The sequence below is a fragment of the Pseudophryne corroboree genome, chromosome 2 (assembly GCF_028390025.1).
Source record: "Pseudophryne corroboree isolate aPseCor3 chromosome 2, aPseCor3.hap2, whole genome shotgun sequence".
In the NCBI taxonomy this organism is placed as follows: domain Eukaryota; kingdom Metazoa; phylum Chordata; class Amphibia; order Anura; family Myobatrachidae; genus Pseudophryne; species Pseudophryne corroboree.
In genome coordinates, this window is record NC_086445.1 from 362417587 (window position 1) to 362443456 (window position 25870).

The 25870-nt window shown below is 44.2% G+C and overlaps 2 protein-coding genes across 2 annotated transcripts in view; one reads left to right on the plus strand and one right to left on the minus strand.

Annotated features, from left to right (window-relative positions):
• The window catches only part of COL4A2 (collagen type IV alpha 2 chain), a 711921-nt gene that overhangs the window by 494805 nt on the left and 191246 nt on the right, over window positions 1–25870 (minus strand). The window lies entirely within an intron of this gene.
• Window positions 1–25870, plus strand: part of COL4A1 (collagen type IV alpha 1 chain) — a 262582-nt gene that overhangs the window by 75558 nt on the left and 161154 nt on the right. The window contains exon 2 of the mRNA XM_063953177.1: window positions 13801–13857. Coding sequence (XP_063809247.1) covers window positions 13801–13857 — 57 coding nt within the window. The remainder of the gene's footprint in view (window positions 1–13800; window positions 13858–25870) is intronic.

The following is a 25870-nucleotide window of genomic DNA, read 5'->3' on the forward strand; positions in this document are numbered from 1 at the left end:
GGTGTGGACCATCACCCAAGTGGGGATTTCAACCATATGTCAACCCACCCCCCAACCAGATGTCAACCCACCCCCCATAGGCACACACACACACACACACACACACACACACACACACACACACACACACACACACACACACACACTCACACACACACACACACACACACACACACACACACACACACACACACAGTACCCCCATAGCCACACTCGCATGGCTTTATCTTTATGCTGCGTCCTCTGGCAGGTTCTTGTTGCTGCTCTGCACTGCACCTGGCATCCTCTGCAGCTGCTGAGATTCTCAGGCTGGAAGTGAACTGAGGCCAAGACCACAGGTCTACCTAGGTGCTATGGTGCCCGGAGCACCATAGCGTATGTATGTTATAGCGCCCCCTATAAACCCCCTCCCCCTATATACCCCCTCCCCTATAAAGGGGAGGGGGTATGTTATAGCGCCCCCTCCCCTTTACTGAATTAAGAGTCTAACCAACATGTGTTGGCATGTTACATTTGAAAAGAAAACATATTTAAAAATCCTAAGCTGGTGAGCTCAGGGTGGAACTCGGGGTGCATCAAAAATATAGGAGTGTGGCTTCATGGGGATGGGGTGTGCCCACAGAATAGTACCAATTCACATTACATAGCACAGTAGTGTCCATTATTCACATTACACCACACAGTAGTACCCCTTATGTACGTTATGCTACATACAGTAGTAGAGCCCCTTATTCACAATACACCACACAGTAGAGCCCCCTATACACATTACACCACAGTATAGATGATTATACACAGGACAGAGAGTGGTGCTGCAGCAGCCGGGGCAGAGGGTGGTGCTGCAGAAGCCTGGGCAGAAAGTGGTGCTGCAGCACCTGAAGTAGAGACATGTGCTGAAGCTTCAAGGAAAAGTGAGATGATGCAGAGGCTGGGGCAGAGAGAGGTGCTGTATGAGCTGGGCAAGAAAGGCACTACAGCAACAGGGGTAGAGAATGGTGCTGCAGGATAGAAGTAGCCCTGCTGCACAGCTACAAGCAGACATATAAAGATGGTGGCCGAGCTCCGGCATATGCTGGCTGTCAGTGCCTTCTACTGTGTTGCCTCTGGCCTGTCACAGTCCACCACTTATTTTCAAGTATGATGTGCAGCCCTTTCAGGTTTAATGTTACGGTTCCAAAAATATCATATAGTCCAACACTATGGGGTGTCTTCAATTCAAGTTGGATTTCCAGACTTGTCGGATTAACGGGAGTTTAAGGTCGAATCCAGATTCGACCTATTCAATCATACTCCCGTTTATCCGACAAGTCAGAAAATCCGACTTGTCGGAAAGCACCTGGAGCCACGTGTTTTGTCAGATTCGTGGCCAAATCAGACAGGTTTTAGACCCGTTTCCGACAATGGGGGGTAATTCAGACCTGATGGCTAGGCTGCGTTTTTCGCTCAAAGCGGATCGCCACTCAGTGACGGGTTTGTGCGAAGGATCCATTTGCACGGGCATTCGCAAGGAGATTGACAGGAAGAAGGTGTTTGTGGGTGGCAACTGACCATTTTCTGATAGTGGTTGGAAAAACGCAGGTGTGTCCAGGCGTTTGCAGTGCGGGTGTCTGACGTCAATTCTGGTCCCGGACAGGCTGAAGTGAATAACTCCTGGGCTACTCAGAGACTGCACCAAATCTCTTTGTACAGCTCTGCTAAATCTGTTTGTACAGCTCTGCTACACATGCGATCGCACATTTGCACAGCTAAAATAAACTCCTCTATGGGCGGTGACTATGTGACCGCAGGACTGCAAAAAAATCCTAGCGAGCTATCAGGTCTGAATTAGGCCCTATGTGCACTGCAGGTGTGGCAAATATAACATTTGCAGAGAGAGTTAGAGTTGGGTGGGTTATTTTGTTTCTGTGCAGGGTAAATACTGGCTGCTTTTCTTTGCACTGCAATTTAGATTCCAGTTTGAACACACGCCACCAAAATCTAACTCTCTCTGCACGTTATATTTGCCCCACCTGCACTGCACATGGTTTTGCCCATTAGAGAAAAAAATTGCGTTCAGGTCTGAATTAGGCCCACAATACATGAAAAATGAATTGCACATAACCAATAATATCTACCCCCCCTGCAGTGCACATGGTCTTGCCCATTAGCTAACAGATTTGCTGCTGCGATCAGGTCTGAATTAGGCCCAATGTCAATCCGACTTTAAAAAAAATCGGATTGGCATAATCGGGAACAGCCGCTAATTGAATACTGAGATGTCGGATCCTTTCCGTCAGAAAGGATCCGACATCAATTGAATACACCCATATGGGGTAAATTTACAAAGATGGGATTTATTTTTAAGATGGGATGTATAGCAACCAGTCAGATTCCAGGCATTATCTTCTAGATCTAGAAGGTGCTAGATAAATGAGAAGTAGAATCTGATTGGCTGCTATGAGCAACATCCCATCTTAAATAGAACTCCCATCTTAGTAAATTTATCCTTAATAGTCTAATAGGTATTAGTATCCTATCATACTGTATAAGTAAAAGTATATTTTGTTATAGAGTGAGTGACTGATGTTCTAGTATGGAAAGATTGTGTGCTACACAAGAAGTCTGTGTGTACCTTCCTAATGTTCTCCCTTAGCTGCCCCATCAAAACGTTATCTTTCCTAAGACATTGCTATCAGGAGTGCCAATATGTTCATCTGCACTGAGTGTGGTTTTCCTAAGGAACAATAACATCCAAACTCATGTTTTACACATTTATTATTTACAGGAGTTTAAGCGTATTTATTTTAATATTGTTATCAATAGCAGTCTGGTCTTTTATGCAACTACAATGGAGCATACAATCATACAAAAATGTCATCCAGAGTTTTCATGGCAATGACTATTCATGAGATGAAAATGTATACAGTACTAAAATTTAATATGACTGACATTTTTATGGCCTGGAGATCATAAAACACATTGCCGGTTTCAAGTGTAAAGTTGCATATTTTTTTAGCTGGCAATGTATCATATTCAGAGAGAATGTTAATGGTAAATAAACACAGAAGAGTATAGAATTAAAAGCATATTTCATCTGTGGCATCAGAGTGCATGTAGGATTGGTCTCATTGTTTTACAAATCATTGTACAGTACAAAGTGTTTTCAAATACATTTTATGCAGACAGTGAATGGGTAGATCATGAGCGTCTATCCAAATTACTTTCTTTCTAAATATTCTATTCAGTGCCACATCTTCCACTGCAGGATTTAAAGGGGCAACTACTGTATTTATTAGCAGTCTACAGTATATTGCACACACTTATTACACAACGTTTTACAGAGAATATTTCAGTCACTGCCCCAGTGGAGATAACAATTAATATTCCTTATCACACATACACACACTAGGGATATTTTTTGTCAGCAGCCAATTTAATCTACCACTGTGTTTTGGGGGGTATGGTAGAAAGCCCATGCAAGTGTGAGGAGAACATACAAACACCACACAGATAACTGGTAATTACCCAAATTCTATGAAGCAGTAATGCTAATCCCTGTGCCAACATTGCTGCCCAACATGCTTGGTTCTGTATTGAATAAAATTGCCCCTCTACATCTAATGGCTGAAATCAAAGAAAACATGGCAGCTTTGAAAAAAGCTTGATAGTAAATTTAGCCATACACGTTAAAGCAATGCAAGAAGAAGTATGTACATTGCGCTTCTAGTGGGCTTAGTATTGATATGGTGGTGGTGTATGGGGCTGCACAAGCGTTCGCACTTCTGCAAAGCTAAAATACACTCCCCAGTGGGCAGCGACAATGCGTTTGCATGGCTGCTAAAAACTGCTAGCGAGCGATCAACTCGAAATGACCCCCACTGTCCCTCTGTGCCGTGCTGCTGAGGGAGACAAATGTGGGGAGAGCTGTTCTTTCATTACTAGTTTTTTAGGGGACATAGGCACACCTCCCTGTATTTGGCCACTCTCCTTCAGTACCCAAGCCCATGGCCTTTCTCTGCGGGCCTGGCTGTTGCCGATGCTTCCAGGCCATTGCATCAGCACTTCACCCAGCTCACCCCTAAGCTGAACTGCTACCTTGGTTTCTCTTAGTGTTCCATGTGAAAGCACCATTACAGTCCAGGTTTTGGACTCAAGCATGTATATCTGTAAAACCTGGACAGTTATGGCGGAGTGTGAGAGTCTCTGCTCTGATGTAAAGTGAAACAAATAAAGAAAACGTTTATATATATATATATATATATATATAAGTAGTCCATAAGGCCCAGTACTCCTGATTAGGGAAGCCAATCCCTTCGCTGGGGAGCGCTGTGGACGCTCAACACTGATCCCTCAATCCCCAGGATTGGAGCTTCCAATCCCGGGATTGAATCCCGTCCGTTTTTGGCCCTAAATCCCGGGATCCCGCCAATCCCGATCCCGGGATTGGCCACCATACTCCCGATACTATCAATACTTAGCTGGTTGCTTGCATGGCAGTGACGTGCGGTGGGGTGAGGCAGGGGAGGCAGAGCCTTTTCCGTCATACTAATGTTTGTGCAAGAGTTTTGTATAAAGTATATGAAAAATACAAAGAATATGTTTTAAATATCTTCTTTGCATTATTCTAATAATTTTTATAGCCAAAACTCTGGAGTAAAAAGCCTAATTTCCAGGAGTTATACTGTTGCACCTGTGTATAATGCCCAGATGTACGCTTTGGCTCATATATTGCATGTAAATCTGGCTCTGGTGCCAGCCAGTGCCTCCTGATCTATTTAGCTCACCGCACGTCCCTGCAAGTGCATGGGATATGGAAATAGCATATCGATTGAGCTGCACTCCAAGCATAGAATGGGACGCTAAAGGCCCATACACACTTGCCGATAAAATGAGCGATGTCGCTCATTTTCCCCCTCCCTGAGCGACGTTGCTCATTTTATCGGCAAGTGTGTATGCCGCCAGCGACGACCAATGCGCGGCCCCACGGGTCAACAACGATCGTCGCTGTCGGCAGTGCATGCATGCAGGATCTGGACTGTCGTCCACGACTTGCATGCAGGGCTGGCGGAGGCGTGACGTCACTGAGCGATATAAGCGGTCACATCACTCAGTGTGTACGGTTGGTCGCCAGCCGGCCGGCCCGGGAGGGGAAACACTAGACGACGTCGCTCACAGAGCGACATCGTCTAATGTGTACGGACCTTAAGTCAGCGTAGTATGGCAACGTTTCAATGCCTTTAATCCATCACAGCATTTTCATCTGTTTGGCGTTATCGTTCATGCAACGCAAGCCACACATCGGTAATGATGTCATTATGTGAACTCCCTTTTCATTCCCTTAGGGGAGGTTTATTAAAATTTTAATTATGTAGTTTTCCTATTTCCCACCTGAAGAATACGTATGTTATATTTGAGCTTCCTAACATATAGGGAAGAGAATTAGTGATGAGACAGTCAGTCAGTCAGTCAGTCAGTCAGTCAGTCAGTCAGTCAGTGAGGGCTCCACATTTATATAGATATGACAGGAAAGGCTCTGCATCACCTGCTCACCTCACCGCACGTCACTGCATGATTATAGAAATCTAGAATACATGACCTTTGGGTGTGCTTGAGGATTGAACCAATGATCTACACAATGGGGGTCATTCTGAGTTGATCGTTAGCTGCCGTTGTTCACAGCGCAGCAATCAGGCTAAAAATCGTCATTTCTGCATATGCACTGCAATGCGCAGGCGCGTCGTACAGGTACAATGAGCATTGTGGGTTTGCATAGAGTCTAACGAACATTCCTGTCGCACGGCCGAAGATTGACATGAAGTGGGCGTTTCTGGGTGTCAACTGAACTTTTCAGGGAGTGCTTAGAAAAATGCAGGCATGGCAGAAAAACCGCAGGCGTGGCTGGGTGTTTGCTGGGCGGGTGTGTGACGTCAAAAGCCGATCCCCCATCGAGAGAATCAACACACACAAAGAGTAACTACAGGGCTGGTCTTGTTTTGCACAAAAAGATTTTGCAGGTGCTCTGCTGCACAAGCGTTCACACTTCTGCAAAGCGAAAATACACTCCCAGTGGGCGGCGACAATGCGTTTGCACAGCTGCTAAAAACTGCTAGGGAGCGATCAACTCGGAATGACTCCCACTGCCCAATACATTTGCTGCAGCCTCCCTCAGCAATGACAGGGTTACCCTTCCACAAAAGTTTTTTTTTGTTCCTCTTAAAACACCACTTGTCGACCTTCACATACAATAACTAACAATAACGATGACCTGTAGCCTTATTTCCACATCACTGATTTGCTTTACTCTGCTGTTCCAGCAATATCTTAGTCCCTCTTTGTTTGGAAATGTGATTAGATTGTGCTCATTTTGTCCTTCAGGCTCTTTATAATTCCACCTAGTGCCAGTTCAGAAAATACATATATATTTCAACATTCACATTTTTGTATTCTGTAATATGATTTGATTCATTTTGGATGCTATCAAAATATAAATGTTCTATATACGGTAGCCATAAACCTGAACATATTTGTCCTACTACAATGCTATGGAATACGGTAGTGTAGTACGAATGGACAAGATAACATGGAGGAAAGTAGCCTTACTCCACGTGGGTATGTCGACCTTTTGACCTGTTGACCTAGTACATGTCAACCTAACGGCCATGTCGACCGAATGGCATTTGTGACCTTCAGTGGTTGACCTAATGAGTGTTGACCTAAGTTGTGTTGACCAAACGACCGTAACCCCTCCACGTTATAAGCACATTAGTAGAGACTGGAGACGATGGGCCTAATTCAAGGTTGATTGTAATACAACATTTTCATCTAATACCCCTTTCACACCGCACAAATAACCCGGTATCGATCCGGCATATTGCGGTGTGAAAGCGCCAAGTCCGAATTCCCGGGTCGATGCGACCCGGGACTCATTTACTAGATAGGGAGAGGCGGTGCGGAGATGAGCTCATCTCCCAGTGCCACCTACGCCCCCGCCGCTATGGCAACCGACCTGTCATATTGCCGGGTCTGGAAGCCAGCGAAAAGGGTAGGAGAGTCTCCAATGCCGGATCCCGCCCGGGAAGGACCCATTTCCAATTCCCGGGTGGGATCCGGCATTAGAGATGTGAAAGGCGTATAATGGGCAAAACCATGTGCAGGGCAGGTAGGGCAGATGTAACGTGCAGAGAGAGTTAGATTTGGGTGGGGTGTGTTCAAACTGAAATCTAAATTGCAGTGTAAAAATAAAGCAGCCAGTATTTACCCTGCACAGAAACAATGTAACCCACCCAAATCTAACTTTCTCTGCACGTTATATCTGCCTCACCTGCAGTGCACATGGTTTTGCCCATTAGAGGAAAATGTTGTTTTGCAATCAACCTTGAATTAGGCCCGATGTACAGATAAGATAATTCTCGGGAGCCATATGCAGTGTTCCATTGGACAAAGAAATTTCACTTTCTTTTGGTGTTTGGTCATCTAGTTAAAAAATTATTTGTCATTTGGGACACAAATACTTCATTACTTGTTTATTACCAGTTATTTATATAGCGCACACATATTCTGCAGCGCTTTACAGAGAATATTTGCACATTCACATCAGTCCCTGCCCCATTGGAGCTTACAATCTGTATTCCCTACAACATTTACACGCACACACATTCACATTAGGGTTCATTTTGCTGGGAGCCAATTAACCTACTAGTATATTTTTGGATTGTGGGAGCAAACCCGTTACCTCCCCTCATTCAGAAAAGAGCATAATATCTGAGTCTATTGCGCACACCCAGGTCTCCCGGAACATGGCACCCGCACCTTGTACCTGGGGACATCTCTAGTGAGCATTCGCAAATCACCGGAAAATGGCCATGTTGGCCATTTTCCCAGTGGTTCATGTCTACAGTGCCAGCAGCCTCCGTGGGACTTCGGAGGGGTAAGTAGGTGCAGGATGCGTGGTGTGGACCCCTCTGGACCTGCACTGCACACCTTGCACCCACTATAGAAATGCCTATGGAAGCAAGTTTAGCACAACCCACCATGGATAAGGTGGATGAATTGAGGGAGGCTGATGTTAGTGTTCTCACATGAACAGTATATTGTAATGTTCTGTTCTATTAAAAAATAAGACAACCCCCCCCCCCCCACGAAAATCTAAAGTTGCCAACACTAGTCTAACTAAGCGAGTGGTCACATAAAGGCATGCAGAATAGTCTTTGGATGTTTCGGGCACAGGAGGAGATGTATCAAGTATTGCAGTGGAGAAGTTGTGCAAAGCATTCAATATGCTTCATTTATTTAGCACAGTCAATGACATTTAGGAGCTGATTGGTTTCTTTGCACAACTTCTCCACTTTATAGCTCTCCAAGGCTTGTTAAATCTCCCCTATCATTTATATATGCAATGGTGATTTCTGCTATACTCTATATCTACAGGGCTTATATACTATCTGGTATTATACAGCAAATATAGCCACATGAAATAACAACGTTAACTCTTCTGATATACAACTAGTGACTGGTATTAATGAACAATAACAATATAACTGTGCTACCAATCATGTAGACAGATAGGCTTTGAGCTGGGACTAGTCACTTCCATGTCCCATGGATACAGGATAAAAGATCCTACATTGTAAGCATTACAGCATTCTTGTCTTTGTGGCTTTATCTGAAATTATTACATGTAAATATCTAAAGGTTCTTGTGGAAAAATATTCTTAGGGTATATTTACGCTTTTATGTTTCAGTTTGTTATAAGTAAGTGAAATAACTGTATCCTGGGGAATCTCCAGCATCAGACCTCCAGCTAGGATGGCAGCCAGGCCAGAGATATTTCAGAATGTAGTAAGAGGTGGCTAGGAATGCCGGAGATAAGCAGGGCAGCACATCCATAGCTCCTTATTTGGTTCAGATGCTGGCAGGTTGAATGCAAAGTAGCAAATTAATCCTAATCAGGTATTTTAAAAAGGAATGAACCAAAATGCAAAAACTGCATGAAGAGATAATGAGAAATGTATGACGTAATGGTGGACGCTTTCATCAGCAACAGTTCACGCAGCAATGACAGATAGTGTACTGATTAGATAAATACTCCATATTGCATCAGAAGATGTTTAAGATACAAAATACTTTGAATGTTTTACGATTTGTATGATGTGGTGTGAAATGTGATTAAATCTAGTGCTACAGTACTTGTTAATGGATAAATGTGAATATATTCTGCATCATTTCCATGATCCTGTGCCAGTCTTTTGTCAGCTGTAGTTAATGGTGTGGCAATGGAATCAACTTTAGCTGCAAGGTGCAGACCTCTGGGTTTATCAAACCACTTTATCTTACTATTAAAAAGGATTTAGGGGTCAGGCCACCCCTTAGCACATTATTGGCCGCCCCCCTATCACATCACTGCCACCTTCATTTTCGGTCAGTCCGGATGATTTGAGACCACCAAAGTAGCCCCAACCTCACCCCACTACCACCTCCTTAACCACAATTTTCTGCTCGTTGTTTCACTCCTGTCAGTTACAAAATAAAATATTTAAAAAATAAGTCGTAATGACAAGTAAAAAGAATCACCTGGCCTCATCAGCCTGGTGTGCCGCCCCCAGCAAGTGCCGTCTCTAGGCACATGCCTCATGTGCCAAGTGGGAAATTCACCACTGGATTGTATAAAACTATATAGGGCTGTGTTTTTTTGTTGTTGTTTTTTTTAAAGGAGCATTTGCCTTGGTCCCACCAGGACAGGAGTGGGACTTGGTAATAATACAGCATAAATAAATGAGGCTCTAAAATAACTTTTATTTAGCTCCCACTCCCAGTGTCTTAGAGTGTCCTACAAGTAATCCTTATTTTAAAACAGAAAGTCCATATTTTCATGTTGCTAGTTCAAGGTTATCCCAAGATATCCTTTGTCAAATAAAAGAAAATAAAAATGCATTATTTAACCCAATTCCTAAACTACTGTTAAACTACAGTATGCTCTAAATGTTTGGTTTTTATCATAGCCCTGCTAGAAATTACCAGACAATACTAATTATACCACTAGAAACAAAAAATAAAGTGTAGTGTTACAATTGCCTATGGTATTCGCAAAGGATATGATGGCCATTCATTTGATCTGTATCGTGGGACCATTCATTTCTTAAAACAGCCCTGAAACTATTACAGGTATACAGTATGATGACTATTTTTTATCCTGCTGTGATACACCTCACCTTTACTACTGCTCTGAAGTTACATTTCAAGCATTGCCTCAGAACTCAGAAAGTAGTTTATACTGTGCTGTAAAAAGTCAGCCTTGAGCCAGAAATACGCCGATCTTCCTCAAGTGTCTTTCTTATATACAGTACGTATTAGAGTACAGATCTGTGCATATCCTATTATTAATCGAGGTTCCAGATGATTAAAAAAAAAAAGAATTTATATCATCAGTATAGTCTCTCATACTGCTTTCAGACATGTGACCCTGGAATTTGCCAGATCTAGCAAGCTGTCAAATTCCCGAGTCTCAGCTCCGTGTCCTTGGTCAAGAGCAGGATCGTGGACCCGGAACTTATAGATGTATCCTCATACAGTATTGCTGCAATGCTTATGCCCCGCTATGCCTTTCACTTCAATGGAAGCCACGTGCGCATGTGCCTCTCTCCCACTGAGTGTAAGAGGAGTCGACAGCAATGCGAACAGACGCGGCATGCCGTCCCACTACAGCATGTTGCTATTTGTAGTCCCGTGTCATTTACATTCACACATACAGAAATCCCAGGAGTTCACGTGCGAAAACCTGAGATTTCCATGTACATGTGAAAGGGGTATAAGTGGACAGAATAGGGAAAAAGTAATGACAATGCTAACATCTTACCAACACAACTCTAATGCTGGCCATACATTAGTACAAATCGCTTTAGATGCAAATCTTACTAATGATCCCCCCTGCCAGCCATAGGGCATGCGATAGATTGTACGGTGCTTTTGCACCGTAAAATCTATTGTACCTCCGCAATTGCTGGGGGCCGGGATCTCCTGGTCATATGTGCAGCACATATGATCAGCTGATGCAACGTGCGACCCGCCGGGCTAAGCATCTCATCATATTCGCACCCATTAACATGCACAATGCATGCAATGGGTCGAATGATAGGTGGATATCGTATATTCGTACACTATATCGAACTAGTGTATGGCCAACATAAGAATATTTAATCTAATCAATACAACATGATTTTTGGTATCCGTTGTACAGATTGCCTACTCACCAAATTATAATTTTTATAATATTCTGTTGAAATGAAATATGCAGGTCACTATTCCAAGATGTTTGTCATCAGAAAAAAAAATGCTGGATATTGTCCATAGACAATATATACAGACTAGTTACCAGCCCGCCAAAATGACGGTACAACATAATAGTCAGGAGCGGATTGGAAAAAAATTGTACTAGTGGCCCCACATGGGCAGCACCAGAGGTGTAAGGTCTAGCCATGGGCCATGGCAGCAGTACCCTCCCCCCAAGACTTTCCAGATAGTGGGCATGTCCAGCATCAAGGGGGAAGTTATAAAGAAATAAAATTAAATATTATGAGCACATTATATGATACACCTTCAGAATTTAGGAAACAATATAATTCTTTAGAAAGATATATTTTCTTGCTTATTACACCAACAGTATCCCAATCACTATTCACTCAATCTTATATGTCAGCCAAGCAGGCAGATAGAGCATACACTAGATCATCTGCAATCACAGGCTAAGTGGCACATTAATTTTCATATATGCAAATTATTTTGCATCTTATTCATTATGTCTATAAAAAGGACCACATGTCCTCAAACAAAACAGGCCCCACGGGTGCGTCGGCCCACCGGTAATCTTCCCTGTAGACCCTATGGCCAATCCGCCTCTGATAATAGTAATGTCTGCATTGGCTGCAGTGCGCTGCTGAATGGAGCGATAATTAAATTGTTCAGTTGGGAGCCATCTACTGGCCGCCCGTGTGCAAAACATTTCCCCCCATAGAGGTGAGGAGCAGCATTAGCCCATTATTATTTTATAGGATGTGTCCTCATACATCTCAATACGCCACACAGCATGAGATGCCTAGCATGAATGAGCTGCCAGGGCTTGTGCAATTCAACTAGAATCTTAGTCGCAGTGTGATGTGATTAGGATGGGGAGACTGTGCTGATTCATTTGATATGCGCCACTTGTATATTGTGTATGACTGAGTCTATGGGGGTCATTCCGAGTTGCTCGTAGCTGTGCTAAATTTAGCACAGCTACGATCATTCACACTGACATGCGGGGGGACGCCCAGCACAGGGCTTGTCCGCCCCGCATCAGCCGCACAGCGGCGATGCCTTTGCACTTCAAGAGTAGCTCCCGACCAGCGCAGCTTTAGTGTGCTGGCCGGGAGCTACTCGTCGCTCCCTGGCCCGCAGCAGCTGCGTGTGACTTCACGCAACCGCCGCGGCCCGCCCCCCCAACGGTCCGGCCACGCCTGCGTTGGCCGGACCGCGCCCTCTAAACGGCGGCTTAACGCTGCTGTCCAGCCGGGAGCTACTCGTCGCTCCCCGGCCTGCAGCGGCTGCGTGTGACTTCACGCAACGCTGCAGCCCGCCCCCCCAACGGTCCGGCCACGCCTGCGTTGGCCGGACCGCGTCCTCTAAACGGCAGCTTAACGCTGCTGTCCAGCCCCTTCCCGCCCAGCGACCACCTCTGCCTCAGAGGCGATCGCTAGGCAACGATGGCTGGCATGCGCTGGCGCACTGCGGTGCCGGCGCATGCACAGTTCCGACCCGATCGCTGCGCTGCAAGAAACTGCAGCGAGCGATCAGGTCGGAATGACCCCCTATATATGGACAGAGCACAATAGAACTTGTGTTGGAAAAAAGCTGCGGCTGCTACATTGTATCACTTCATATGCAGATTCAGACTTAAGTGCACACAAATATACAGGTGTAATATATCAAATCACTCAGCACAGTCTCCTGGTGTATCCTAGACACATCGTGTTGCGACTAAGACGCATTTTAGTGAAAAGAAACCCGACACTAGTAGAGTCTTGTGGTACAGTATCTGGCGTGACGAGAAGGGCTGCTTGGCGCTGTGACTGCAGCTACAATGTATGAGGACATGGGTTGTGGCTGGGAGACCGGCGCTCGGGATCCCGAAGGTCAGCATACCGACCCCTAGATTCCAGAAGCAGAATGCCGGGGCGGGGACGAGCACAATAAAGCCCCTTGTGGGATCTCTGTGCTCACCACACAGCGGGCTCGGTGGCTCGCTGCACTCGCCACAGGTTCTATTCCCACTCTATGGGTGTCGTGGACACCCATGAGTCGGAATAGTCCCTTTGGGTCGGCATTTTGTCTTTCCGCTTTTTTAGTGCTCAGGATCCCGACGTCAGCATGGTGACCGCCAGGATCCCGAGCGGCGGTCACAAGACTAAATCCCAAGGACACATCTGTAGTGTTTTGCTTTAAGTTTTCTACATTGGAGTGTTTGTGTCCTGTCTGACCTGCTTACTATCGGTTCTGAAGGGTGATTGATAATCTATTTGTGTAGGTCAATGCTCCAGTAAATGTTTTGTGGTTAACAAAATGAATAAGTAAAATAAATATTATTAAGATGTATTGAAACTGTTTCTTCTGCCCCATGAGAATGTTATTCATGTATTATGAAGCAGAAGCCCTATTACTTGTACATGATCTACATTTTCAGAATTCTGTTATGCACAAGACAATAAATGCACTGTTTATTTGCATTTCGTGATAAAACACAGATTTTAATAGACAAAAGAAATGAAAATAATTGTATTTTATTTTTTATAGGCATGTAACGGATGTGGAACGAGCAAATGTGACTGCACTGGAGTGAAAGGACAAAAAGTAAGTATCATGAATTTGTATTTTTATAGAGAATTCCAACATATTCTAAAATAATCAAAGCTCAGTGCACTGACCTAGCATATATAATGGTGGCAGAGTGTCTGATTTTACATAAGTAAGTATTGGTGAGATGTACTAAGCTTTGGAGAGAGATAAAGCGGAGAGAAGATAAAGTACCAGCCAATCAGCTCATAACTGCCATGTTACAGGCTCTGTTTGAAAAATGACAGCAGCTGATTGGTTGGTATTTTTTTTATATCTCTCTCCACTTTATCACTCTTCAAGGTTTAGTACATCAGAATACCACTGCTGTTTGAGAATATCAAGAATATCAAATATACCCAAGTATTGTGAGATTTGTTATGCCCAATGCAAGGATATCATGTTGTGCTGTCCTAATCCATCTGTAGAGATACTCAAAACATAGAAACAACCACTTGCGTAACAGCTTTCAGATGTGTTCTTCGATAATATCTATGATAATCACTAATATTTGAAGGCTCCATTACTGTTGCTCTAACCATGAAAATCTTTGTTTTCAACAAACAGGTAAAGAGAATCTGTTGGTAGGTGTCTTCCCTCTGCTTGTAGTTACATAATATATTACAGACAAAGGTTTTCCCCCCTTGAAATATATTGATTGGTCCAGACACCTACCTGTTCATGAATCAGACACAGCTTGTATTATTAGTGTTTGAACCTACTGATCATGTGGGAGACTTTCCAAAGTAAAAATTATCCACTCATACCAAAGTAGACTAAATTCAACTGTTTGAGGGCATGTGATCCTTTCATTATAATACGTGGGCTCTCAAAAAGTTTACTGAGTTATTTATAATTATTACATTTTATTTATAAGGCGCCACAAGTGTTTTACAGCGCCGTACAAAGGCCAGTACAGGGAGACAAAACTTAGCATTACAGTAAATAAATAACAAAAATAGAGTACAGATAACAAAGAGCACCACAATTCTCAAAACATAACACAGCTAGGATGTAAGTAGCGAGGGAGTAATCATCGTACTACTAGGAGCTGGTGGCCATAGATAGAGATGAGCAGGAGAAAAAGCAGGTAAAGATGGTTGCTGAGTAGGAGAGGGCTGCGAGTGAAATGTGTCGAGCAGAGGACTTTGACAACAAGAGGAAAGAGGGCCCTGCTCTGAGGAGCTAACAATCTAGTAGGAAGGGGCGACAGACAGATGACATGAGGTGCAAGCAGGCGGGAGGTAGCCTGATGGCAGGGTGTAACCATACAGAGATGGTCAAGGCTTGAGGCAGGGGGATGGAGGAGCAGCCTGAATGAAACAGTTCAGCAGTTGAAGCGTCAACACTTCTAGACCTGAGACCCCTATTTCTCAGACATATCCAGAACAGTTACATCTCTAGTAATCCATCAGAGGAATTTTAATTAATGGGCAAAAAAGGGGCATTTGCGCTTGGCACATCATTAGACATACCAGTAATGGTGCCTAAATAAGACAGACCCTAAACAACTTACATTTCTAGCTATCAGACAGAGACAACAAATAGGGAGAACTGCTCTTTCACAGGTGTTGTTTCTTGATTAAGATGAATTCCCTACTTACTGTAGGACTTAACTGTAAGCTTAGCTCACACTCTAAAAGAGTTCAAATCCGAACAGATAATTTTTGTCACCCTAAATTCTAATAATGTAAGAAACTTTCTTACTGTGTAATTTAAGCCTGAGGAAGCACAACATCAAAAAGATACCCCTTGGGAATATGGGTCAACTAAGCATCAAACACATTAATGATAAACCTAATTATATCAAGTTAAACAGCATTTAGCTCATTAACCCTAATTATCAAGGTCTTTTTCCATGTGGATTATGAGTTAAATCTACAGCAGTGCTTCTTCAACCCGGTCCCCAAGGGATCCTATTCCTAACACAATAGATCTAAAGTGGCACTAACTATTGCTGAGGATAGCTTGAAAACATGCAATGTCAGGTTTCCATGAGGACCGAGATTGAGAAACACTGGTTTAGAGCTTCATATATATATATATATATATATATATATATATATATATATATATATATATATACTGTATTTATCAAATGTGTGAACAATAGTACTTTTCATTTTAATAGTGTTTCATAGAAAAAATTTGGATATACCTTTTTTCTGACATAAGATAAGCTTACCTTAGAATAATGATGTACAATCTAAAAGTCAGTGGACTTTAGCTCACAGGCTGAATGCTCTTTACTAAGCATTTACCTGTATACCCAGGTTGAGTAATATAACAATAACTGTTTATGATGTAATTTAGAGAAATCTCCAGTTTTGCTGCAGCTAGTCCAAATAAAGGAAAGCTGACTGTTTACAAGGATTTAATGGCCATTGACACTTATTAAAAGTCACTTATGGTCCTCAAAATGTGAGAGCATATATTATATTTCTATTTGTGAAAGGAGATAACAAGAACACCTGCATTCCAATTTTTGGAATGGGCTCTGAGTATCTACTGTATATGAGGGTCCAGCTGGAAATGTGCATTGTGTATGGGCTAACATTATCCAACCAATTACCACTTTTCAACAACACAACATAATTATTTTAACTTTTTCATTATTCCTAAAGTACAGCTGTATTGAAAATCATTTATGACTTAAATTAATAATGAAATGTTAATTTAAATGACTGAAATGCATAAAGAGTTGTGCTTTACTGGATAAAGTGTCCCTAAAATGTTCAAGCAGCATCCATATTGATAGTACAGTATATGCCAATGTCTGGTTGCCTGATTTCCACCTTTTAATGCAAGTAATTCTGCAGACACAAAAAATGCGCATTCCAGCCATTCACTAAATATCAGTCACACCAATAAATGGGCCTTCTCGCCTTGGTTCCCCTTTAAATAATCTTGTTCTATAAAATTAGCCCTCATTTTTGCATGTGGAAACAGATTACGGGTAACAGTTGCAAGTTACAACTCATAACCTAGGAGCATAACTTTTCTTTTACCTACATTCAGTTGTACCTGTTATTTTACAGCCCAGTTATATATGTTTTTATAATCTTTTCTTGTAGAAAGTTACTCTAGCCCTGTGTCGTCAGGAAATATAGGGGTATATTCAATTGAAGTCGAAAGCTGTGTCTTTCGAAAAGACGACAGTTTTCGAGTTTTTTAGGTCGGAAGGGGTTCCGACCTATTCATTCTAACACCAAATTATTCGACAAGTCGAGGAATACTTGCAGATCCGCGTGCTTGTGTGTCGGTTTTGGCCCCCTTTTCGACCACCTCAATTCGACTTTAAAAAAAGTCGAAGTGAGATGTGGGAGCAAAGACGGGGAGAACCGCGGGCAGACGGGGGGGGGGGGGGAGAGCAGCGCTGGAGCATGTGTCACAGCTGCCGCTCACAGAAGCATCCACCCGGCTCCATCAAGCGAGACCTCACTTGCTGGAGCCGGGTGGATGCTGCCGTGAGCGTCAGCTGTGATGCGGGGACGGGGAGTGGCAGATGCGGGGACGGGGAGAGGCAGAGACGGGGGGGTGGGGGGGGAGATAGGGGACAGCCGCGGGCAGACGGGGGAGAGCAGCGCTACAGCAGCGGCTATATCGAATTGAGAATGCATTGAAATGAATGTTGGAATGGATCCGACTTCAATTGAATATACCCCATAGACACTCTATTTTCTAGGTCATCTACAAGATCATTAATAAAAACAATGAAATAGACAGGACCTAATATTCACCCCTGTGGTACATCGATAATAACTCTACCCCAGTCCGACAATATTCTGTTGTAACTATTTATTGGCTTTTCTACTTGTGTAACTGCTATGTGGAAGAGTATAGGACACTTGTGCAGCAATCCAAATATATCAACTGCACTATCAAGATCCAGTTTGAAATTCAGCAGCCCATGAAAACTGATCATAGTTGTTAGGCATGACTGGACCTTTGTGAAACCCAGATGTCAGGACCTTGGGGGTCATTCCGACCCGTTCGCACGCAGCGGTTTTTTGCTGCTGTGCGAACGGGTGCGGAATGCGCGGCGGACGCAGGGTGTATGCGCGACGTTGCCTGGCAACGGGGGTCGCCGGGTTACGTTGCAGCTTCCGACGGGAGCGGTCGCAGTGGCGACCGCTAAGAAGATTGACAGCAAGAAGATGTGGATGGGCATCACCGGACTGTTGGAGAGCGTTTTCGGGGAGTGGTGAGTGAAACGCAGGCGTGTCCAGGACAATGGAGGGCGGAGGAGTGACGTCAAAGCCGGCCCCATCATCGCTGGATCCATCGCACAAGGTAAGTATGTCCAGGCCTACTCTTGTTTTGCTTGAATTTTTTTTAGCTTAGCAGGGCTGCACAAGCGATCGCAGCCCTGCTAAGCTAAAATACACTCCCCCATAGGCGTGGACTGTTGATCGCAGCAGCAGCTAAAAGTTGCTGGCTGTGATCAACTTGGGATGACCACCCTTGTTGTATGAGAAACATATAGTGTAATTACTGCTGCACAACCTATTTCACACTCACAGATCCTGTTGGAGACACTCAAAGCAAATTGTCTGCTCACATCCCAGTAGTCCCACAAATCTCAATTTGGGGGCATGCAACCCTTTCATTTTAAACTATGGGGGGCCTTTTATTTTAAGTTATGGGGTACCCACAAATCTAGTATCCTCCAGATGTTATATGCTACTGTGGTCACCCCATTTCTGACAGCATCTGCACCCTCCATAAGTTTCCATGGGGACTGCGAAGCTGCCAAGCTCTGGCCTTAACAAGCTCTGACTCCCTGTCCGTTGGCCCCCAGTGATGCATGTGCCGGCTGATGGTCATGCATAAGTATTGGCTGCCGATGGCTGCTCGTGCGTTACTGCATGTGCATTGGCTGCCAGGAACCCACACCATTATGCTATCACACTGCTTCCAGCTCTTCATTAGGACGACCTCTTTTTAGAGCCCTTCTCCTGGTAAGAGCATTGCAGCACATTGACATGAAAATGGGTGAAAAATATTACATTGAAAATGCAGATTGTGATAAATATGCCCCATGGTCCTTAAAAAGTTCTGCACAGTAAAACAGTTCAGTAGCTTCACCACACTGTGAGACCCAGGCCCCCATTTCTCAGAAATCTTCTGCAACTTTTTAAGGGGGGGGGGGGTACACATGTAGCGATATGTGCTTAAATTCTAAGCAATCTGACTAGAATGCTTAGAAAAGAAGCACACATCGATCCGTGTGTATGTCCATAGTGATAGCAATGTGCAGCCCGCGCGTCGCTATTGCTGACTCTAGATTGGCCTGCATGCAGGCACAATCTAGTCAGATCGCTCACTTCACCACTGAGTGAAGTGAGCATCCCCCGTCCCACCCCCTCGCTCAGCACACATCGCGCTGTGCTGAGCGGGGGGAGAGATGTGTGCTGAGCGTTCTGTACTAGATCACTCAGCACACATCTCCCCTTTACAGTGTAATTTAAACAAATGGAAGAATATATAAAAATGCTATTAGTGCCTCTATTCATGGTTTTAAAAAGAAATTCATCCTTGTGATTTGTTGCTCTCTTTTATGTCACGCAGTGTCCTTAAAATAAAAGGTTTAGAAAAAAATAACAAAATCCATTCTATTAAGTTAGGTTACACAATATAACCCTATCCATTTGGAACTTTTTTCATCTGTTTGTACAATACTACATTTTAATTGTAATAGTGTTTTCATATAGAAAACTATTAGATATTATTTTCCACATATAAACCAAGCTTACCTTAAAATAATGACATCAATTCTAGCAGACATGGGCAGAGATATAAACAGAAAAGATAGAGTGGACAGTAAAGGGGGGTACTCACGGAGCGATCACTGCTTAAAATCTAAGCAATCTGACTAGATTGCTTAGATTTTAAGCAGTGATCTCTCCGTGTGTACCCCTCACAGCGATAGCGATGCACAGCCCCGCTCATCGCTATTGCTGGTGCTAGATTGGCCGTCATGCAGGCCAATCTAGCGGGTCGCTCACTTCACCCGCTGGGTGAAATGAGCGCCCCCGCTCCCCCCGCACGCTCAGCACACATCGCGCTGTGCTGAGCGCGGGGAGAGATGTATGCTGAGCAGTTCGCTCAGCACACATCTCTCCCACATCGGCTGGTGAGTACTGGCCTTTATTCACAGGCAGCTGGTAACTGTATGTACTGAGCACTACCCCTTATGCACAGACTCAGTGACATCACAGTAGCTGTTTATGATGTAATACACTGAAATATCTAATCTGCCTGCATCTTGTAAACATATCAAGGAAAATGTATTACTTTCTAAAGAATTTAATGACCACTGATGTTTATTACTGGTCACTTATAAGCCTCAAAATTTGAGGTTATGCAGTGTACATGACTAATAACTTTAGCCCAGCTTGAATATATTCTAATCATAACTATTCTTTGTCTTTTCTCCTTTCCCCTGGACCTATTACTTGTCTAATGTAAATGTTATATGGAAGCGTTTAGGACATTTTTACAATAATCCAAATATAGCACATCAATAACAGTACCAAGTTCCAGCATAAAACGCACCACTTCATAAAAACGAATCATACTGGTTAGTCATGACTGGTTCTTAATGCAACCCAGCTCACAAGTTTGTGTTGGGTAAGCAGCATTTCATGATTTGCCTAATTTTCTGCTACACAACTTATTTCCTGTTTTCCATGGTTTTCTCCTTTCAGATTAGATATAAAAACAACATGTTGAAAATATCAGATTTTCCTTTATGTGCAATTGTTTGTCCTAAGTTATCATTTAATGGTCCATATTTTTACTAGTTTAATTATCTGTTCTTCTTTTTAGTCTATGAAGATTTTCTTCAAGAATGTGCAACATACGGATAAACATTTATAGTTTTATTTTCTTGTTGTCTAAGGTCCAAATTCAGATGTTGTCGCAAATCTGCTATTGTATGCAAATCGGTCAATGTTTTCTTACTGCGCGTGTGTCTGAGCGACAGTGCGACATGCAGCAAGTGAAATGCAATTGCGGTCGCAGTGAGGAATTAGCCGCATAGTCAGTTACAGGAAGACAGCGTTTGGGTGGTGGGAATGGGAAAAAGCATCAGGTAAACGCATGCGTGTCATGGCCATTCAGATGGAGTTTTCTGGGTGTGCATAAATTAGCAGTTGTGATCTTACTTGCTACTGGAGAGCATTCAGTGTCCCAGGAGAGCTGCTCAGCCTGCAAGCGTCTACAGAGGCACTCAGACTCTGCGACATGACCCAGTTTGCAACGATGGTGCCGATGTATCAGCAATTATACGCCATCGGATGGAAATGATGCAGTGGGCATCCCTATTCTCAGTTTAGCTTCTGCCCATATTAGCATATAATTGCTATTGCATACAGCAAAAGATAGCAACAGCAGTAGCAAGTAAAACCACATCTGAATTAGGCCCTATGTTCTGGAAAAAAAGGTTTGGCTCTAGACTTGTTATCCTTAGCAATCTACTGTATATTTTAGCTTTAATCCTTTTTACATATGTTGGTGCATTCCTTGTATTTTCATAGTGGATTTTAAGTCTCTTCTAGTTTTAACAGTTTAAATGCACTGTTTCCTCCCTTATCACCTCCAATGCTTTACTACTTAAGCCCATTGGCTGCATTATGGCCCTCATTCCGAGTTGATCGCACCAAGCAACTTTTTGCTGCTGGTGCGATCAACTAATCTCCGCTTATGGGGGAGTGTATTTTAGCATAGCAGGGCTGCGATCGCTTGTGCAGCCCTGCTATGCTAAAAACGTTTCCTGCAAAACAAGACCAACCCTGGACATACTTACCCTGTGCGTCGGATCCAGCGACGATAGGCACGGCTTTGACGTCAGATATCTGCCCTCCGTTCGCCTGGACACGCCTGCGTTTTCCTTTCCACTCCTCGAAAACGGCTCCAAACGGTGAGTTGCCGCCCCGGAACAACTTCCTGCAGTCAATCTTCTTGCGGTCGCCGCTGCGACTGCTTTCTTCGTAGTCAGCGTCGCCGGGCAGTGATGCGAGTGCGCTTGACGGTCCCCACGCGTGCGCAGTAGTGACCTGGTCGCAGCTGTGCGAACGAAAGCACGCTGCGATTGGGTCAGAATGACCCCCTTTATTACTAGTTTTTCGATCCATTTGGTCATAGTTGTTGTAGCTTCCATTAATACTTTTTATTGAAACTCAAGTGAAACGTGAACATGGTTCTGATCACTATTTCCTAAATGCCCCTAGGTTTGGTGCTACTATTAGGTGGACCTCAGCTGCCAAGGTTTTCGGCTGACCGCAAGCATAAATTCTTAACACTGCTCCTAACAGAGTTGTTGTAAGCCACCTCATACAAATAGAACTTATAAAGGTACATTTTTTTAAATATATATATTTAAATGCAGTATTTATATAGAAGTCAGTTGCCACATGGTAAATATATATAAATCGAAGCAACACTTGGGGGATGGTTTAACAACAATCAATGTGCTGCAATGTTTGGCTGCACACATTTCTGTCTATTACGGTAGATCAACAGCACTCATTTTCCTGAACATGTCTAGGGGCTGCAAGGAAAAACTAGCGATGTTGCTGTTCACACTGTGCCATTACGGAACACCCCCTTGGGATCCTGGCAGCGGAATGCGTGCGCAGGGGGGGGCGTAACTAGCCCCTTGCGGGCTCGCCACAGGTTCTATTCCCACTGTATGGGTGTCGAGATTGTGAGGGAGCGGGATGTAGGGGGTGGTTATGTGACTGTCGGTCTCCTGACTGTCGGTCACATAACTTCATCCCCCTTGGTGTAATCTATAATAATAAAGTACAATATTGCTCTGCCTTTGGAAATGTAATTATTAGTAACCTAAAACATATTGGTCCTCATTCCGAGTTGATCGCTCGCTAGCTGCTTTTAGCAGCAGTGCAAACGCTAGGCCGCCGCCCTCTGGGCGTGTATCTTAGCTTAGCAGAAGTGCGAACGAAAGGTTAGCAGAACTGCTCGAAAAAATTTCATGCAGTTTCTGAGCAGCTCAAAACCTACTCCTACCTTGCGATCATTGCAGACAGTTTAATTCCTTGTTTGACGTCACAAACACGCCCTGCGTTCGGCCAGCCACTCCCCCGTTTCCCCAGGCACGCCTGCGTTTTTACCTGACACGCCTGCGTTTTTTAGCACACTCCCAGAAAACGGCCAGTTACCACCCAGAAACACCCACTTCCTGCCAATCACTCACCGATCAACATAGCGACAGAAAAACGTCGCTAGACCTTGTGTAAAACTGCATAGTTTTGTGTGAAAGTACTTGGCGCGTGCGTACTGCGGCCCGTACGCATAAGCAGAAATGCAGATTTTTAGCCTGATTGCTGTGCTGCGAACAAAGGCAGCTAGCGATCAACTCGGAATGAGGGCCATTGCCTTTTAATGAGCACAAAAAGAGAAACGGTCATCAAAATAAAATGCTGACCCAAATTCCTATGCTCTGCCGATCATTGCTGACTTGGTTTGTCTTTTGGATTCTCCTGACTGCTCCTGCCTCTGACTTTGGCCTTTTCACGGATTATGGGGGGTAATTGTGTCAGGGGGGCTATTCAATTAGCCCTGATAAGCAGGCAAAGCAAAATCCCTGAAAACAGACCCATTTTCATCCGAGAACGGGGCAGTTTCTACTGAAAACACACAGGTATCACTGAACCTGAGTGTTTTTGGGTGAAAAGGATTTTTTTTTCCAGGTGACCTACTTGGAAACGGCGAAAAAAAATATTGAAGAAACATCAGGAAAAATTATTATTATTTTTTTTTGCTCCTGATGCTTCTTCATAGGTGATTGAATCCCCCCCTTTGAGTTTGTCTGCCACCAGCCCTGACCTAGTATTTGCTAACAGAGGGGAAAAGGTATCAAACCTTCTAAAGCGTTGAGAAGTTGCTCATGACAGCTAATCAGCTTCCAGCTAGCATTTATTATTAGCATTATTTAGCATCTATTAAGTACATTCTAGTGTAATGATAGTTAGAAAGTGATTATTTGCTATGGGCAAATTCTCCGCTTGTCCACTCTATATGGTTTTATCCCCCTTTTATCTGTTAGCCACCAGCTGTGACCCAACCTTTTCTAAAGTGACAGTCGCTACCATCTGAGCCTCACTGTATATTCTGCCGGTATCAGTCATGTGTCTGGTCACTGCTGATCATTACTTGGACACATCCACAGACCCCATATGTTTCTAGTTTACAGTAGCTTAATTTTTTGGATCTTGCATCTTGATCGCTAATGTCTTTGATGTCATTAGCAGCTGTAACTTATAGGCAGTAACCCTTACCTCCCCTCCTGTAGCCTAACACTAACCTTACACTCCCGAAGCCTAACTCTCTGGTGCCGCAGCCTAACCCTAAGGCTAGGGCCACACATAGCAGCCAAGCCGGTCCCGCTGAATGGGACCCGCTTCCCCGGGTGGGGGGTTTTGTGTGTACACGGGTCCTGTTCTGCGGGGTGCCGCAGAACAGGATCCGGCCAGTGACACACGGGACTTCAATAAAGCGCAGTGCGGCACTGTGTGAACACATACAATGAAATGTATGTGTTCACATTGAAGTCCCGCTGTCCTGTCATCCAGCTCAACCGCCGCATGCTGCGGTTGGATCCGGCGTCGGCGGGACTGCCGCACATGTGGGCGCCTGCATAGTGCAGTCTCCTTCCGGCCAAGTGGGTCCCGCTCAACGGGACTCACTTGGCCGCTGTGTGTGGCCCTACCCTAACTGGCCGATGAAGAATGTCAACATGGCATGACAACAATGCTGATATCATAGCTGTTGACGTGGTGTCGACAATTATGAATGTTGACTTTGTAAATGTCAACATCATGAGTACATCACGTTATTTGTTCTAATTATAGCTATTCATTAATATGTTAAATGCTTCTTTTTTTCATCATTTTGTGTAAAATAACCAGATTGGTAATGACTTCTGCAGATCAGCCATTCTTAAATGCAGCTCAGGATCACAAGAAAGGAAAAAATAGGACTGAGTAGGAAATGTCATATATCAGAGGAGAAGTAATCAAGTCCAAATTAACAAGGGGAAGCCTTGGGATGAGATGTAGTAAGGATCCCTGCAGACAGAATCTCAACAGCGGAATCCCGACCTGCACAATGCCAACAGATACCGACGGTAGGTATTAGGGTTAATGGTAGGGGTAGGGTCCATCTTCGAATACTCACTGGGATCTGTCTGCACCCCCAGTCCACCCAATTCCACTTACCTCTTGCTGATCCTCTCTCTAGTGTCACCACTGTCATCCTGTGTGTGCTGTTGCCAGTTCAGCAGCAGAAAGCAGGCCCCGGCAGACTTGGGAGGTGGAAGTACCGCTGGGGAGTATGTGTAGAGCCTCTGCTGAAATGAATGCACTGACTGGTCCCCTTGTCTCTCCATACTTTTGCCCCTGCAGTACATCTCATGAGGGGCTGGTGGATAACCAAGGTGAGATTGGTATGTGGGGTCAGGCTGAGGAGAGAGATTATACTGCAGGGGAGTGACGAGTAGCAATCAGGGGAGGGACGGGCCAGCACATTTGATCAGTTGATTGATCCCAGGGAAAGAACCAGCCACCATGAAGATGTACAATGTCGGGAGCCGGAGCAGCAGCCTATAGGATTATGCAGCCTGGGCATGGAAGGTGAGGAGAGAGCAGACTCTGGGTGCCCACGCAGTGCTGACTGTATCACAGCACATGTGACTGTCAGTGCTCTGGCCTGCACCGGGCCAGGGAGTAGGGGTTAAGAGTGTTCATAGATGTGGCTATGGCTGGTAAAATCTACTGGCGCTACTAGCAGTATGTAGATGAAGGATGTCTCTTTGATAGGCAGACCGAGCAGTGCCCCCCCGGGAGTCGGCACGCCCAGGCAGCTGCCTAAAGCTGTCTAATGGTAGCACTGGCCCTGGTGTTATGAATGACTCTCTGCATTACTGGTGGAAGAGGTCAGAGCTCAGACAAACCGTCATTACCTGCTAACAAGATGGCATCATTTATGTCACTCATATATATATATA